Source organism: Nicotiana attenuata, chromosome 8 (genome assembly GCF_001879085.1).
Source record: "Nicotiana attenuata strain UT chromosome 8, NIATTr2, whole genome shotgun sequence".
In the NCBI taxonomy this organism is placed as follows: domain Eukaryota; kingdom Viridiplantae; phylum Streptophyta; class Magnoliopsida; order Solanales; family Solanaceae; genus Nicotiana; species Nicotiana attenuata.
Window position 1 is genome coordinate 1,936,126 of NC_031996.1, and position 18,850 is coordinate 1,954,975.

The window sequence follows — 18,850 nt, forward strand, 5'->3', positions numbered from 1 at the left end:
TTGTTGAAACCCAAGAATCTGGCTACTCGGCGACTTTGTCTTCTTAGCGGGAAAAAACTTGATTAAGAATTTCCTTGCTAGATCATCCCAAGTGTTGATTGAGTTTGCGGGCTTCTTTTGCAACCATCCTTAGCTTCCCCCATCAATGAAAAGGGAAATAATGTCAGCCTGACATAGTCCTTGGAAATGTTTGGATAATTATAAGTGTCCGTAATTTCCAGGAAGTTCTGAATATGCCTCTGCGAATCTTCATGAGATAGACCCACATATTTCTCGGTGGACTGAATAAGCTATACCATGTACTGTTTGAGTTCAAAGTGACATGTGATATCAGGATTCACAATAGCCTGAGTCATATTAGCAAGATTGGGCTTTGTAGCTTCTATCACCAGACGCTCTTCATTACCTGCCATCTCTATTGGTTGTGGTTGAACTACGATGTCCAACTCTCTTTCTATTCCAATTCTAGCTTCGACTTCCCTCCACACTCTGTGAAGTGTTCGTTCGATTTTAGGATCAAGAGGAAGGAGATTGTTTGCACTTCGACTCTTGCGCATTCAAGAGAAGAGCCCGCGTTATCACAAATAAGGCAAACTAAAAATTGAAACTTGAAAAAAATAACGAATAACAACTTAACTTAAATAAACAATCAATAACTAAGTCCCCGGAAACGGCGCCAAAAACTTGTTGCGACCAAACACACGCAAGTATACGTGGCCGTCAAGTAATAAAGTGACTCGAAAGTCGGATGTCGAACTCATAGAGACTTAGATCAATCGCTAATTAAGCAAACTAAGGTCAATTAATTGTCCAAAGTAATCAAGATTGTTGTTTTTCTATTAATCTACTATTGCGGAAATTTAACAAGTAACAACTAATTTATCTAGAATGCAAACATGTATGCTGAGGTTTTAATTCAGAGGAGATGAAGATTCCAGGGTTGTGGTTGGTTTATCAATTCTATTAAGTTCACTAATCACACTCGTTAATCCAGTTATCTATGGTTGCTAATTAACCGGATCGTTTATATGAATAGCATATTCCCACAATACTACTCGCATGTCCACAAGCAAAGTCCTTTTTTTGTCTTTTGGTCCCGAATCAACTTCTTTTGCTCACATTTCGTCCAACTTGCTCCTACACATAAGAATGCACGTAATGAGCATAATTCACTACAAAAACTCATGTAACCTATGAGTCCATATTTATTTAATTTATACTGCACACCAAAAATATTGGATTAATACGAACGTACCAACAAGCTACATCGGCACCAGGGTGCTTATAATTAGTGTCTTTTCTGCTCTGTACACCAACAATTAACAATCAAGGGGTTTTTTCTTTTCCTTTTTTCTTTTGCATCTAACGTTTTAAGTTTGTAACGACCCGACCGGTCGTTTTGAGCTCTAACGCGTCGCTCAGCAGTTTGGGCCATGAGCAGCTTCACTTCAGGTATGTCTCTATGCTCGTTCGAGGACGAACGAATGTTTAAGTGTAGGAGGATGTGATGACCCGGCCGGTCGTCTTAAGAATTAACACCCCGATCCCCTATTAACTGTATTCCCCAGGTTCATTTCTGTTATTTTGAGTTGCCGGGACGTTCGGTTTTGAGTTTCGGAGAGTTTTGGGACAGTTAGTTCCCAAATGAGAGCTTAAGTGTTGGAAAGTTGACCGTAGTCGAAACAGTGTGAAGACAACCTCGGAATGGAAATCTGAGGGTTCTGTTAGCTCCGTTAGGTGATTTCGGGTTTAAGGGCGTGGTCGGATTGTGTTTTGGAGGTCCGTAGCTAATTTAGGCTTGAAATGCCAAAAGGTCGAATTTTGAAGTTTCCGGTTCGATAGTGAGTTTTTGATCCGAGGGTCGGAATAGAATTTCGAGAGTTGTTGTAGTTCCGTTATGTCATTTGGGACGTGTGTGCAAAATTTCAGGTCATCCGGACGAGGTTTGATAGACTTTTTGATCGAAAGCGTATTTTGAGAAATTTTGGAGTTCCTAGGCTTAAATCCATGGTTAATTCGAGGTTTCGATGCTGTTTTAGGTGTTTTAAGGATTGGTACAAGTTTGGGTAGTGTTTTGTGACTTGTTGGTGCCTTTGGTTGAGGTCCCGGGGGGCCTCGGGGTGAATTCGGATGGTTGACAGAGGAAAATTTGGAGTTTAAGTTGCAGCTTCAGCTGCTGGTGCTGTCATAACGGCACCTGCGGTTTGGGTTCCGCAGGTGCGGCGCCGCAGAAGCGAAATTTTGGCCATCTCTTCAGAAACCGCAGATGCGGTATATTTTCTGCAGAAGTGGGACTGCAGATGCGATGTTTTTCCGCAGAAGCGGGACCGCAGATGCGGTATATTTTCCGTAGAAGCGGGACCGCAGATGCGGAAACTGCCGGGCATTATTTTAAAAGAGGTTCCCCGACTTGGGGGTTTATTTCCACCATTTCTAATCGTTTTTGGAGCTCCTTGAAGGGGATAGAAGAAGGATTCGAGGAAAACGCTTGGAGGTAAGGTTCTTGGTCTTAAAACTCGTTTCTAATGTGAAATCTACCTAGTAAATCATGGAATTTAAACCAACAATTGAAGAATTAGAGCTTGGGATTTAAGAGACTTTAAATGAGAATTTGAGGGGTCAATTGAATTCCGATTTTTGTGTTCTTGTTATGCATAGACTCGTGAGAGTATGAGGATTCCGAAAATGTGAATTTTACCCGATTCCGAGACGTGGGCCTGAGGGGTGTTTTGGTTATTTTACCTAATTTTGCATATTAGCTTAGAATTTAATTATAGAATCAGTTACTTGAAGTGTTATTTACGATATGCAATTGAATTGAATAGATTTGGGCCATTTGGAGTCGAGTACTCGTGGCAAAGATGTGGTATCGGGTTGATTTTGAGCCGGTTCGAGGTAAGTGGCTTGCTTAACCTTGTGTGGGGGACCTTCCCCTTAGGATATGATATATTTGATAACTGAAATGCCTTGTACGTGAGGTGACGAGCGCGTACTTGAGCTAATTATTGAAAAATCCGTTTTTTTTTATTTAAGCATTTCAATTGAGTTCCTTCTCCTGTTTTATTCTACTTGCGTATTTAGCCTGTTGTTAGTTTAGAAAAGCATGTTTAGTAGACTTAATTGCCTATTTGTTTAAATTGCCTTAATTGCATTACGTGAAGCATGTTAGGCTAGAATTGTCTGTTTACTTAGTGCGAAATTTAGCATTTATTTAGTATTCTTGTGTTGCTGCTGTGCGTTTTAATTTGGGAATACGGGACGGCATCCCGGGAGATCCCCTGTACGTATTTATGATCTGGACTAAGGTGCGGGATACCAAGAGATTCCTGGCACGTATATTGAGGATACCAAGAGATCCCCAGCATATATTGAGGATACCAAGAGATCCTCGGGATACCAAGTGAGCCCCGGCATGTATTGAGGATACCAAGAGATCCTCGGGATACCAAGAGATCCCTAGTATATATTGAGGATACCAAGAGATCCTCGGGATACCAATAGATCCCTAGTATATTTTGAGGATACCAAGAGATCTTCGGGATATCAAGAGATCCCCGGTTATCATCCTTGCTATGAGTGGTAGTTCCTTGTGGTTTGCCTTTACCTCTATTTCCGTTATTGTACTTTTATTATCCTGTATAGACTCTTGCTGTACATTCTCAATTGCACTGCTTATCTTATCCTGTCACTTTAATATTTATTTAATCTCAGTAGGGCCCTGACCTTCCTCGTCACTACCCAACCGAGGTTAGGCTTGGCACTTACTGAGTACCGCTGTGGTGTACTCATGCCCCCTCTGCGCATGTTTTTCATGTGCAGCTCCAGGTACTTTCGCTCAGTCTTATCATCCTTGAGGCGAGGCGCTTCTGTAGAGACTTCAAGGTATATCTGCCGCGTCCGCAGACCGTAGAGTCTCTTTCTATTCTTGCTGTTTAGTGCTAGTCTTTTTTTCAGTTCTTGTTAGACATTCCGGAGTTAGAGCTGTGTAGTACTTCTTAGCTTGTGATTCATGCGTTTCCGGGTCTTGGATTTATGTGTTGGTTTTGAGCGTTAAATATGGTGTTTGCCGAGCGGCACATTTACATACTGGTTATTTCTTATTTCTGTTTTAAATTGTTTTACTTCTGCAAATTTTTGGTTTCTTTTCCGTAACTTAGGCTTACCTAGTCGTAGAGACTAGGTGCCGTCATGATGGTCCATGGAGGGCGAACCGGGGTCGTGACAAGTTGGTATCAGAGCTCTAGGTTCATATGAGTCATGGATCACAAGCCGGTTTATTAGAGTCTCGTTGATCGGCACGGAGACGTCTGTACTTATCTACGAGAGGCTATGTAACTGTTAGGAAAATTCCACTTCTTGATTTCCTCATCGTGCGACTTGATTCCTTGAGGCTTATGCCCTTGTTTCCTTCCTACTCAATCTTACGCAACGCGAACCGCTTGTTATAAATCGAGAATTGAAGAATTGTAATGTTACTACAGATGTGGTGCGGGATGTTTCTTCCGGTATAGTTGGGTGAGCTATTGTCGTCGCCTTGCAGAAGTAGTGTCGTCGCCTTCCAGATTTGGGGTGATGGAGTAACGAGACTTGGTAAATTCGAGCATGGTGGAATTTTTATCTGCGATGTAGTGTCGTCGTCCTCGATTGTATGTGTTAAGTTCGCCGGTGTTATGGTCTTCTGCAATTCGCCCTTGGGGTAGGATATTGCGAAATAATATTAGAGAAAAGACCGTTGGATATCGCGGGGTGTGGTGGTTCAGGATTGAATCGGTGTTTCTAATGTCGACGGCTCGAGAAAGATGATCTCCGTAGAGGTTTAAAGTTAGTAGCGAATTGTGGGTTCAAGTGCTACGAAGATAGATTTTATTAAGGCAACAATTGAGCAGCAAAGGATGAGGAAAGACATGTGCGGAGTGTCAGGCGATGGTTAAAATTTCTAGAAGGCCAGGTATAAGAAGCAAAGGTCGAGTGGTGATTAGAGGGGTGAGTTCCGCCAAAGTGGGAGAGTGGCGGATTTGCATATGGGCTTTGTGCTAGGATGACTACGCACCTTAAGGAAGAGTTTGGAACGACTTGGGAAATTTAGTGATTGATGATTGGGGCTACGCATTTAAATTGAAGTATTGGGCTATTATGCGGCAGGAAATTTGATATAACGGAAAAGGGCTACTTGAAATGAAGGACGATACAATGTAACTTTGAATTGGAAGGATGTTGACGCACATTTAATTGATGTCCACGAGGGGTGAATGGACTTGTGCAGCTAGAGAGTGAGCTTGGATTCAGGATTTATGCCTTGTATAGAGGCAGGTTTCAAGGGAAGTGATTCTGCCGGGTGCTTCGTCGAGAGGGTATTCATGTGCTAGAAGATTCATGGAGTTGATTATATTCGGGGCCAAGTCAGAGCGGGTGGCTCTCAACAACGGTCCTAGTGGGTTCAAAGGGGCAAAGCATGGTGCCTAATGATTTCGAGCTTACGGTTAAGAATCAAGCTTTGTAGCAGCTTATGAGAAGAGGCACATAATGTTCTATGATGTTTTGACTCGCAGTGTAGCATTTGGGAGGTATGAAATGGTTCGTGGGATTTGAGACAGCATGGTCTCGTGATTCAACGACACTCGGGATGAGTGCGGATGGAGTGTGTTATGTGTTGAATGGAGTTATTATTATTTCTAAGGCAATCAAGAATTAATTTGGGAGAAGATAGATTGGTTAGCCATAGTTGAATTGGCATATTGGTGGTAGTGATCTTTTCCTTCAACGTGATCAAGTTATGCAAGTGATTTGTGACGACACGTGTGAGGTTTGTCGACCGCCGTAATTGATGTTATTCAAAAGTACTCCACTGTTATGGCCTGTCATGTGTAGGCGGATCCCGGAAGGGCTATGGTGGCTTAGACCACTACTTAGAGATTTGCATATTCTACGGTTATAAAAAAAATTCACCTGTGTGTTGCTATGATTCTCCTGAAGTGAGTTAAGTGAAAAGTTTTATATGATGAAGTGTTAATCTATTAGTCGTTACGGAGTTATGATGAAAAATCGTGTTCTATCGTATATTGGCATGTTGGTGCAGTGTGTGGTATGGAATTTGAAGTGAGGATCAAGGTTGCAGTTCGGTGTTGACAAGGATGTCGCGAGCTCGGATGAGCAGTAAAGAAGTTTCGATGTTTAAAGTAAGTGGGTATCGTCTTCAGCGTCACCTGAGATCGGTGTTTTGTGGAAAAGGCCTTGCATCCTGGTTATGGATTCTTGAACGCTTTCTCAGCGTTAGTGCGACTGGTGGTATGGATACGCATATTTGTTGTCTGTTACGGAAGGTCGTGGGAGCGTGCCCCACAGGAAGATTGTATAAGTGTGGCATGTAGTCACTTGATTGATTGAAGATTTAAACCAAGTATGAAGACGGTGGTGATATCATTAATTTGAGAATTTATGCTTGGAGGGCACTCGACTTTTTGGGTTGTGGACCGTGGAGGATTGCCCCGGTTATGATGATAGTTCTCGTGTGCTATGAGAAAAAGGGGGTTATTATGGACCTTCGAAAGGTTATTAACAATGTGATCAGAATCGGCTTGAGGTCTGTGGATGGATCTAAATGTGAATATGGGCTCTATATCAGGCCAGATGTGTTCATTTCAGCAATGCGCTCCTTCGAACAAGTAGTCGGGATACTATTTCATCGTCAGCTATTTCATGAAATGATATATTGCGCCATATGAGTTGTGAGACGGCTTGATGAATGTCTTATGTATTGAGGTTCCGCTTAGAGATAATGTCATATGAGCAGGATGGCTCTCGAGATTCAGATCGTATATCGCACCTCAGTTGTGTTTGAGTTTTCTAGCCTATGGCACTATATGTCTCCCCAGGGATGGTATTATGCACTTAGCGTGCTTGTGACCGATATTCGGAATTTTGTTATAATGAGCAGTTTAGCTCGATGTATAACTCCTTATGTGAATTCTATGTGTGGATCGGGTGGCACGCCGCCATGGGTATGTTATTTGGATCGGGTTGCACGCCGCAAAAGTGTGATATTGAGTACAGTTTTCTATATGCTATTTTTGTAAGCCTTGCTTCCTATTCTCTAACGAAAGTTCATATTAGTGCGTGAGTTGGGTAGTTCCTTCTAGAGTTCGTTTTCCTTTTGTCATGTTCGAGTTCATAGCCTATTGGCACATTATGGCATCATAATGAGACTTTTTATCATGTCCGGGGTGGCTTATTGCCTGAGCGGTTCGTACTGGGTGAGACGAGATTATTGGATTTAGGATCAGTGCAATCTGATTATGTGAAGTATATTAAGGAGCTAAGACCATTATTTGGTTCAGAATGAGGTAATGGTTCTTATCAGGAGTACAAAACCAATGATTTGTTGATTCGGCAGTTTGGTATGAATTTCTACACACCTCTTCCGTCTTGGCGGTATGGTAAGAGTTAGAGCAAGACCTATGTAGGTCATGAGGTGCAATGGGAGCATCAGATTCGTGGGATTTCGTCTAATTTGATCAGAGAATGTTATTGTGGTCCTGTGAGTAAAGTGGTGCAAGGTGTGAATTCAGCTAAGGTATGCAGTCATGTTTTGGCGCTGCGAGTAGTTATTGATACGGTGAGCGTATGTTGGGACATGCCTGGCAGAGAATTCTTGATGTAGAAATTGGGCTCTAAGGCTTATTTGCTTAAGTGGAAAAGGATATCTTCAGATTGATCGAGCTAGGGTACCCAGCTGAGTTGTGGTAGCACGGGTAGGTGCTCGAGGTGTTAAACAGTAATTTCGGACAACTCCAACACAGTTCTTAGCGCGTTCGAGGACGAACATATGTTTAAGTGGGAGAGGATGTAACGACCCGACCGGTCGTTTTGAGCTCTAGCGCTTCGCTCAGCAGTTTGGGCCATGAGCAGCTTCACTTCAGGTATGTCTCTATGCTCGTTCGAGGACGAACGAATGTTTAAGTGTGGGAGGATATGACGACCCAGGCGGTCGTCTTACGAATTAACGCCCCGATCCCCTATTAACTGTTTTCCCCAAGTTCATTTCTTCTATTTTGAATTGTTGGGACGTTCGGTTTTGAGTTTCGGAGAGTTTTGGGACACTTAGTTCCCAAATGAGAGCTTAAGTGTTGGAAAGTTGACCGTAGTAGGAACACTGTAAAGACAGCCTCGGAATGGAAATCCGAGGGTTCCGTTAGCTCCGTTAGGTGATTTCGGGTTTAAGGGCGTGGTCGGATTGTGTTTTGGAGGTCCGTAGCTAATTTAGGCTTGAAATGCCGAAAGGTCGAATTTTGAAGTTTCCGGTTCGATAGTGAGTTTTTGATCCGAGGGTCGGAATGGAATTTCGAGAGTTGCTATTGTTCCGTTATGTCATTTGGGACGTGTGTGCGGAATTTCAGGTCATTCGGACGAGGTTTGATAGACTTTTTGATCGAAAAGCGTATTTTTGAGAAATTTTGGAGTTCTTAGGCTTAAATCCATGGTTAATTCGAGGTTTCGATGTTGTTTTAGGTGTTTTAAGGATTGGTACAAGTTTGGGTAGTGTTTTGTGACTTGTTGGTGCCTTTGGTTGAGGTCCCGGGGGGCCTCGGGGTGAATTCGGATGGTTGACAGAGGATAATTTGGAGTTTAAGTTGCAGCTTCAGCTGCTGGTGCTGTCATAACCGCACCTGCGGCTTGGGTTCCGCAGGTGCGGCGCCGCAGAAGCGGATAAGCGGCCGCAGAAGCGAAATTTTGGCCATCTCTTCAGAAACCGCAGATGCGGTATATTTTCCGCAGAAGCGGGACCGCAGATGCGATGTTTTTCCGCAGAAGCGGGACCGCAGATGCGGTATATTTTCTGCAGAATCTGCGGTCCCAGGATCGCAGATGCGGAAACTGCTGGGCATTATTTTAAATGAGGTTCCGCGACTTGGGGGTTTATTTCCACCATTTCTAATCGTTCTTGGAGCTCCTTGAAGGGGATAGAAGAAGGATTCGAGGGGAAACGCTTGGGGGTAAGATTCTTGGTCTTAAAACTCGTTTCTAATGTGAAATCTAGCTAGTAAATCATGGAATTTAGACCAACAATTGAAGAATTAGGGCTTGGGATTTAAGAGACTTTAAATGAGAATTTGAGGGGCCAATTGAACATCGATTTTTGTGTTCTTGTTATGCATAGACTCGTGAGAGTATGAGAATTCCGAAAATGTGAATTTTACCCGATTCCGAGATGTGGGCCTAAGGGGCATTTTGGTCATTTACCTAATTTTGCGTATTAGCTTTGAATATAATTACAGAATGAGTTACTTGAAGTGTTATTTACGATATGCAATTGAATTGAATAGATTTGAGCCATTTGGAGTCGAGTACTCGTGGCAAAGATGTGGTATCGGGTTGATTTTAAGCCGGTTCGAGGTAAGTGACTTGCCTAACCTTGTGTGGGGGACCTTCCCCTTAGGATATGATATATTTGATAATTGAAATGCCTTGTACGTGAGGTGACGAGCGCGTACTTGAGCTAATTGTTGAAAAATCTATTTTTTTTTATTTAAGTATTTCAATTGAGTTCCTTCTCCTGTTTTATTCTACTTGCGTATTTAGCCTGTTGTTAGTTTAGAAAAGTATGTTTAGTAGACTTATGCCTATTTGTTTAAATTTGACTTAATTGCATTACGTGAAGCATGTTAGTCTAGAATTATCTATTTACTTAGTGCGAAATTTAGCATTTATTTAGTATTCTTGTGTTGTGCTGTGCGTTTTAATTTGGGACTACGGGACGGCATCCCGGGAGATCCCCTGTACGTATTTATGATCTGGACTGAGGTGCGAGATACCAAGAAATCCCTGGCACGTATATTGAGGATACCAAGAGATCCTCGGGACACCAAGAGATCCCCAGCATATATTGAGGATACCAAGAGATCCTCGGGATACCAAGAGAGCCCCATCATGTATTCAAGGTCACTCGGGATGAGTGCGGATGGAGTGTGTTATGTGTTGAATGGAGTTATTATTATTTCTAAGGCAGTCAAGAATTAATTTGGGAGAAGATAGATTGGTTAGCCATAGTTGAATTGGCATATTGGTGGTAGTGATATTTTCCTTCAACGTGATCAAGTTATGCAAGTGATTTGTGACGACACGTGTGAGGTTTGTCGACCGCCGTAATTGATGTTATTCAGAAGTACTCCACTGTTATGGCCTGTCATGTGTAGGCGGATCCCGAAAGGGCTATGGTGGCTTAGACCACTACTTAGAGATTTGCATATTCTACGGTTATAAAAAAAAATTCACCTGTTTGTTGCTATGATTCTCCTGAAGTGAGTTAAGTGAAAAGTTTTATATGATGAAGTGTTAATCTATTAGTGGTTACGAAGTTATGATGAAAAATCGTGTTCTATCGTATATTGGCATGTTGGTGAAGTGTGTGGTATGGAATTTGAAGTGAGGATCAACGTTGCAGTTCGGTGTTGACAAGGATGTCGCGAGCTCGGATGAGCAGTAAAGAAGTTTCGATGTTTAAAGTAAGTGGGTATCATCTTCAGCGTCACCTGAGATCGGTGTTGTGTGAAAAAGGCCTTGCATCCTGGTTATGGATTCTTGAACGCTTTCTCAGCGTTAGTGCGACTGGTGGTATGGATACGCATATTTGTTGTCTGTTACGGAAGGTCGTGGGAGCGTGCCCCACAGGAAGATTGTATAAGTGTGGCATGTAGTCACTTGATTGATTGAAGATTTAAACCAAGTATGAAGACGGTGGTGATATCATTAATTTGAGAATTTATGCTTGGAGGGCACTCGACTTTTTGGGTTGTGGACCGTGGAGGATTGCCCCGGTTATGATGATAGTTCTCGTGTGCTATGAGAAAAAGGGGGTTATTATGGACCTTCGAAAGGTTATTAGCCAAGTTCAGTGCGATTAGAATCAGCTTGAGGTCTGTGGATGGATCTAAATGTGAATATGGACTCTATATCAGGCCAGATGTGTTCATTTCAGCAATGTGCTCCTTTAGACAAGTAGTCGGGGTACTATTTCGTCGTCAGCTATTTCATGAAATGATATATTGCACCGTATGAGTTGTGAGACGGCTTGATGAATTTCTTATGTGTTGAGGTTCCGCTTGGAGATGATGTTATATGAGCAGGATGGCTCTCGAGATTCAGATCGTATATCGCACCTCAGTTGTGTTTGAGTTTTGTAGCCTATGGCACTATATGTCTCCCAAGGGATGGTATTATGCACTTAGCGTGCTTGTGACTGATATTCGGAATTTTGTTATAATGAGTAGTTTAGCTCGATGTATAACTCCTTATGTGAATTCTATGTGTGGATCGGGTGGCACGCCGCCATGGGTATGTTATTTGGATCGGGTTGCACGCCGCAACAGTGTGATATTGAGTACAGTTTTCTATATGCTATTTTTGTAAGCCTTGCTTCCTATTCTCTAACGAAAGTTCATATTAGTGCGTGAGTTGGGTAGTTCCTTCTAGAGTTCGTTTTCCTTTTGTCACGTTCGAGTTCATAGCCTATTGGCACATTGTGGCATCATATGAGACTTTTGATCATGTCCGGGGTGGCTTATTGCCTGAGCGGTTCGTACTGGGTGAGACGAGATCATTGGATTTAGGATCAGTGCAATCTGATTATGTGAAGTATATTAAGGAGTTAAGACCATTATTTGGTTCAGAATGAGGTAACGGTTATTATCAAGAGTATAGATCCAATGATTTGTTGATTCGGCAGTTGGGTATGAATTTCTACACACCTCTTCCGTCTTGGCGGTATGGTAAGAGTTAGAGCAAGACCTATGTAGGTCATGAGGTGCAATGGGAGCATCAGATTCGCGGGATTTCGACTAATTTGCTCAGAGAATGTTATTGTGGTCCTGTGAGTAAAGTGGTGTAAGGTGTGAATTTAGCTAAGGTATGCAGTCATGTTTTGGCGCTGCGGGCAGTTATTGATACGGTGAGCGTATGTTGGGACAGGCCTGGAAGAGAATTCTGGATGTAAGAATTGGGCTCTAAGGCTTATTTGCTTAAGTGGAAAAGGATATCTTCAGATTGATCGAGCTAGGGTACCCAGCTGAGTTGTGGTAGCACGGGTAGGTGCTCGAGGTATTAAACAGTGATTTCGGACAACTCCAACACAGTTCTTAGCACGTTCGAGGACGAACGTATGTTTAAGTGGGAGAGTATGTAATGACCCGACCGGTCGTTTTGAGCTCTAGCGCGTTGCTCAGCAGTTTGGGCCATGAGCAGCTTCACTTCAGGTATGTCTCTATTCTCGTTCGAGGACGAACGAATGTTTAAGTGTAGGAGGATGTGACGACCCGGCCAGTCATCTTAAGAATTAACGCCCCGATCCCCTATTAACTATTTTCCCCAGGTTCATTTCTGCTATTTTGAATTGCCGGGACGTGCGGTTTTGAGTTTCGGAGAGTTTTGGGACACTTAGTTCCCAAATAAGAGCTTAAGTGTTGGAAAGTTGACTGTAGTCGGAACAGTGTGAAGACGGCCTCGGAATAGAAATTCGAGGGTTCCGTTAGCTCCGTTAGGTGATTTCGGGTTTAAGGGCATGGTCGGATTGTGTTTTGGAGGTCCGTAGCTAATTTAGGCTTGAAATGCCGAAAGGTCAAATTTTGAAGTTTCCGGTTCGATAGTGAGTTTTTGATCCGAGGGTCGAAATGGAATTCGAGAGTTGCTGTAGTTCCGTAATGTCATTTGGGACGTGTGTGCAAAATTTCAGGTCATTCGGACGAGGTTTGATAGACTTTTTGATCGAAAGCGTATTTTGAGAAATTTTGAAGTTCTTTGGCTTAAATCCATGGTTAATTCGAGGTTTCGATGTTGTTTTAGGTGTTTTAAGGATTGGTACAAGGTTGGGTAGTGTTTTGTGACTTGTTGGTGCCTTTGGTTGAGGTCCCGGGGGGCCTCGGGGTGAATTCGGATGGTTGACGGAGAAAAAATTTGGAGTTTAAGTTGCAGCTTCAGCTGCTGGTGTTGTCATAACCGCACCTGCGGTTTGGGTTCCGCAGGTGCGGTGCTGCAGAAGCGGCTAAGCGGCCGCAGAAGCGAAATTTTGGCCATCTCTTCAGAAACCGCAGATGCGGTATATTTTCCGCAGAAGCAGGACCGCAGATGCGTTGTTGTTCCGCAGAAGCGGGACCGCAGATGCGGTATATTTTTCGCAGATGCGGAAACTGCTGGGCATTATTTTAAAAGAGGTTCCGCGACTTGGGGGTTTATTTCCACCATTTCTAATCGTTTTTGGAGCTCCTTGAAGGGGATAGAAGAAGGATTCGAGGGGAAATGATTGGAGGTAAAATTCTTGGTCTTAAAACTCGTTTCTAATCTGAAATCTACCTAGTAAATCCTGGAATTTAGACCAACAATTGAAGAATTAGGGCTTGGGATTTAAGAGACTTTAAATGAGAATTTGAGGGGACAATTAAACTCCGATTTTTGTGTTCTTGTTATGCATAGACTCGTGAGAGTATGAGGATTCAGAAAATGTGAATTTTACCCGATTCCGAGATGTGGGCATGAGAGGCATTTTGGTCATTTTACCTAATTTTGCGTATTAGCTTAGAATTTAATTACAGAATGAGTTACTTGAAGTGTTATTTACGATATGCAATTGAATTGAATAGATTTGGGCCATTTGGAGTCGAGTACTCGTGGCAAAGATGTGGTATCGGGTTGATTTTGAGCCGGTTCGAGGTAAGTGGCTTGCCTAACCTTGTGTGGAGGACCTTCCCCTTAGGATATGATATATTTGATAACTGAAATACCTTGTACGTGAGGTGAAGAGCGCGTACTTGAGCGAATTGTTGAAAAATCCATTTCTTTTTATTTAAGTATTTCAATTGAGTTCCTTCTCCTGTTTTATTCTACTTGCGACATTTAGCCCGTTGTTAGTTTTGAAAAGCATGTTTAGTAGACTTAATTGCCTATTTGTTTAAATTGCCTTAATTGCATTACGTGAAGCATGTTAGGCTAGAATTATCTGTTTACTTAGTGCGAAATTTAGCATTTATTTAGTATTCTTGTGTTGCTGCTGTGCGTTTTAATTTGGGACTACGGGTGGCATCCCGGGAGATCCCCTGTACGTATTTATGATCTGGACTGAGGTGCGGGATACCAAGAGATCCCTAGCATATATTGAGGATACCAAGAGATCCTCGGGATACCAAGAGATCCCTAGTATATTTTGAGGATACCAAGAGATCCTCGGGATACCAAGAGATCCCCGGTTATCATCCTTGCTATGAGTGGTAGTTCCTTGTGGTTTGCCTTTACCTCTGTTTCCGTTATTGTACTTTTATTATCCTGTATAGACTCTTGCTGTAGATTCTCAATTGCACTGCTTATCTTATCCTGTCACTTTAATATTTATTTAATCTCAGTAGTGCCCTGACCTTCCTCGTCACTACCCAACCGAGTTTAGGCTTGGCACTTACTGAGTACCGCTGTGGTGTACTCATGCCCCTTCTGCGCATTTTTTTCATGTGCAGCTCCAGGTACTTTCGCTCAGTCTTATCATCCTTGAGGCGGGGCGCTTCTGTAGAGACTTCAAGGTATATCTGCCGCGTCCGCAGATCGTAGAGTCTCTTTCTATTCTTGCTGTTTAGTGCTAGCCCTTCTGTATTTTTTTCAGTTCTTGTTAGACATTCCGGAGTTAGATCTGTGTAGTACTTCTTAGCTTGTGATTAATGGGTTTCCGGGTCTTGGATTTATGTGTTGGTTTTGAGCGTTAAATATGGTGTTTGCCGAGCGGCACATTTACACACTGGTTATTTCTTATTTTTGTTTTAAATTGTTTTACTTCCGCAAATTTTTGATTTCTTTTCTGTATTTTGGCTTACCTAATCGTAGAGACTATGTGCCGTCACGATGGTTCACGAAGGGCGAACCGGGGTCGTGACAAAGTTTTATTCATTTTGTCTTGGATACATTATATTGGTGTTCTTTCCTGAAATAGAACTTTCATGTCTTTATAGAGCGTTTAGTGGTTGTACTATCAAATAAAAGAAAATTCAAACGATCTATATCTACAAATAGGATAAAAAAACATCCCTCAGTAGATGGGTCAAAGACAAAAAGACGATACCAACTTCTTTAAAGATTTCTAATATTTGAAAAAATTAGATCTTTTTCACATAATAGCGTCAACCAAAGACCAGATTATCTAAGCAAATACTAGAGAGAAATCTCTAGTAACTTCGTCGCTCAAAAGAGCAACCGTTAAAACATAAATGATGAGAATTTCGGTATGAAGAAGTGAAAAAGAAAATAAAAAAGATTTTTACGGAAATCTATTTTCCATATAAGATGTTCGACGATTTTCATCTTGTTTGATCAAATCATCATCAGTCAACTCTAGAGGTAAATTTGCAATATGCATTCCATGAGGATCGAGATCTCCATCAAGGTTTAATCCTTCTATTCTTCTAGGAATTGCTTCGCCTTTCAATGGCGCATCAATATCTGTTTTACAAACAATTAAGAAAGCAAGTTTATTTTAGTTTGATTAATAGAAGTAATTAACACCACATACACAATTAATATCTCGAAAATAGAGAGCAATACATAAATTTATAGGTTTCATGGATTTTGTGATGATCTCCCTTTTTTTTGGACACCTCGCCAAGGGGAATAAGGAGATTCCATTCCAGTGCTCGAACCCGAGACTTTTGGTTAAAAATAGAGGGTATAACTTACCATCTGACCATATTTGGTAGTTAAATAGTACTCCTTCCGTCCTAGTTTATGTGAAGATTTTCGGATTTCGAGAGCCAAACGAATTGTTCTTTGACTGCAATTTTTTTATGTGTCTTTTAAATATTTTATATTATTAATTATTATAACTTATAGTAGTTCTTACGCATGCATATTGTAATTGAAAAATAGGTGAGCAGTTAGGTAGAGCCCGTCAATTACTATACGTATATAAAATCTTTCTACACCATCCATTTGCCAAAAAAATCTATGATAAATACCAATTACAGCAAAAATACCTTTAATAAACATTGATTTACAAGGTTTAAATGTAAACAATATGATCACATCACATGTCAGCATAGGCGAGGTTAAAAAATCAAATGAAATTGTCAAATCGATTCAGGAAATTGATCAATTCAAATGATTACTTAGATAGGATATGGGAGAAAAATAACTCATCACTTACCGAATTTTGAAGAAATTATAATATGTTACGATAAATTGATTGAGAAAAATGTATTAATCAAGTGTTTAGCATATCAAATTATCATTGGATACAATTTCTTTCACAAATCATTGGACGCGATCAAATTGCTCGAAGTTTATACGATATAGACGTGAAACTTTAGTCTTACTCTACCTATTTTTTATAAATTAATTAAGCTTGAAACAAAAGAGTAATTAACCACAAAGGCTTATAGTCTGGTGGTATCGAATATAATTTGTATGAATTAATCGAGGCTTATAATCATTGGGTTCAATTCTCATCTTTGCCCCCTTTCCCAAATCCTTAAATATAATAACAACAACAACAACATATCCAGTGTAATCTCATAAGGTAGAAAGGTTGCTTTTGATAGACCTTTGGCTCAAGAAAATCATAATCATAGCAAATTTGAAAAGAGAAGCTATAATTACAACCAGAAAAATAAAATAACCGAAATAACAAGCAGTAAAAAATATAAGAATAGGAAGTACTAGACTACACTAGTAGGACAGGTATGGAAAAGCAATACAAGTATGAAAAGCAAATCCTCTAGTGTAATAAAATTAAAAATATTAGCCAAAAAAAAATATTAAAGAGTAATTATAGAATAGAAGATACCTGGATTAGACAAAAACCATAGGATAAATCCACACAAGAGCAAGACCAAAGGTATAATATGAACAGCATTTTCTGCAAATTTAGCACGAGATTTTTCCTTTTTAGCAATATCCGAAAGTGGTTCATTTATTGGTAATAATTCGTTAGTTTCCAAAGACAAAGCTCTTAATGCTGGAGACACTTTTTGTGAGGGTGATGAATTTGAAGATGAAGAATAATAGCTATTGAAATAATCGTCTGAAACTCGAGTTGTGCTCGACGATCTATACATCTTTAATTTTTAACGATAAGCTATAGTTTCCCTTCTACGTCGACTTTGTTAATTTAAGATAGAGTAAATGTTGGAGAAGAAGAAGAAGAAAATAAGAGAGCAAAAATAAAGCCGAAATCAATGAAGTAGGATCTTGAATGGAGGACTTTTTCTAGTCATTGTTCAGACTTTGGACTAATTCTTTTAAGTTTAATTTATAATAGTTTTAGTTACAATGAAATTTGGGGTTATCCAGAATTACTAATGGAAAATTTGAGATTACAACAATCAATATCAATATGGTAAATAAATAAACGATAATTATTACTCCTTCCCATTTTAATTGTCGTTTTAGTCGTTTTCACGTCCATTAAGAAAACAGTAAATGCAAGGTTTAGTTTACTAAATTACATCTTTTAAATACTTTTTGAAAATTTGTTGGCCCAAGTAAAGGTTAGTTTTGAAGACTGACAAAGGAACTCAGACATGAATCAGGTCCATCTCAGTGGAGCACAGATGTGGATAGACTTAAGCATGTGGGATGCACGTGAAGGAGATAAACCTAACCTGACAGATTTGATATCTCCTGATCCTGATCGAAAAGGTTGCATAATTGATAAGGAGAAGGACTTCATACTCAAAGAGAACACGATTTAAGAAAGGGAAGAAGTTAGAGGTTGAGATCAACTAGAACTCTTCCACCAAGGAAGAGTAGCATCAGAATTCTAGTCAATCTCTATTTACTAACTCTATAAATACAAGTTGATGCTTCAATTTATATTTTCTCTCTTCTATTATCACTATTAATATAATATACATCTTAATTTCATATTTGTTATGCTTAAATTTATTGAATTAATGTCTTAGGGCACACAGAGAAGTGAACACTATTGATCATCTTACGAAAGTTAAGTTTTGATCCAACAACTCAGTAATTATGATTATGGGTTCGAACCTAGATTTTTCAATCTTATTTCGAGTAACAAACACGTTTTTATTTTTTCTGTTGTTTTTGTTGTGAACTCAAATTTCAAAAAACTCTTTCTCATTATTTAGAACAATTGCCTCACTCGGTGAGCCTCTCGTTTGAATTGGAACATTTATGTGTTCATTAGTTTTTCTAATTAATTAATCAATCAATTCAAATTTAACTTTCTTTCCATTCAAATTCAAAAGAATCTTATTTACTATCTTTCTATTTAAATTAAAGAAATATCCTATTTAAATTAAATATTATTAATGTCCTAAATTGCCAAGTGGCTTTATATTAGCTTGCCACTTGGCTTAACCATATATATATATATATATATATATATATATATATATATATATATATATATAGATTAGTGTTGTTCTCTTTTACATGAATGCACATAAGCAGAAGTTAAACGTGAATTGAGAGCAAAATAGCAAGGCGATTTTGCAAGCAGTTCGTGTGTGATTCAAGTGTGCAAACCTGAAGCTACATGAACCAGATAGAAGAACCAGTTCCAAGTGTCTGTCTTTTATTCTAGTTCAATTGTAATAGGTGTTTTCATATTGTACCTTTTAGCTTTATCTAGAGGCAGTTGTAATAGTACTCAGAGTCTTCAAGTTAGAGTTAACTTGAAGTTGTCGCAACAGTTATAGGCTGTGTGCTACAACGGGATTAGAGTTAATCCTAGGTTCACAAAAGAGTTTTTGTAAATGCAGTTTTTGGCTCAGTGATTTTAGTGGAGAGTTTGGAAAAATCCTACTGGAAAGTAGGTTGTGGTTTTTTCACCTTTTGAGCCAGGTGTTTTCCACGTAAAATACTTGTG

General features: G+C 40.2%; 1 protein-coding gene across 1 annotated transcript; it reads right to left on the reverse strand.

Annotated features, from left to right (window-relative positions):
* Positions 15,090–17,135, reverse strand: LOC109231749. The gene is made up of 2 exons (XM_019397380.1): positions 16,802–17,135; positions 15,090–15,462 (listed from the first exon to the last, which is right to left on the reverse strand). The coding sequence occupies exons 1-2, from the start codon at positions 17,070–17,072 to the stop codon at positions 15,281–15,283; spliced, it is 453 nt and encodes a 150-aa protein (XP_019252925.1). The 5' UTR covers positions 17,073–17,135; the 3' UTR covers positions 15,090–15,280.

Bases quoted from the DNA above. Each gene is read 5' to 3' on its own strand.
- LOC109231749 (XM_019397380.1), bottom strand. From the start codon at position 17,072: ATGTATAGATCGTCGAGCACAACTCGAGTTTCAGACGATTATTTCAAT. The intron at 15,463-16,801 runs GTATCTTCTATT...TTTGTAAAACAG, and splicing joins ATGGTTTTTGTCTAATCCAG to ATATTGATGCGCCATTGAAA.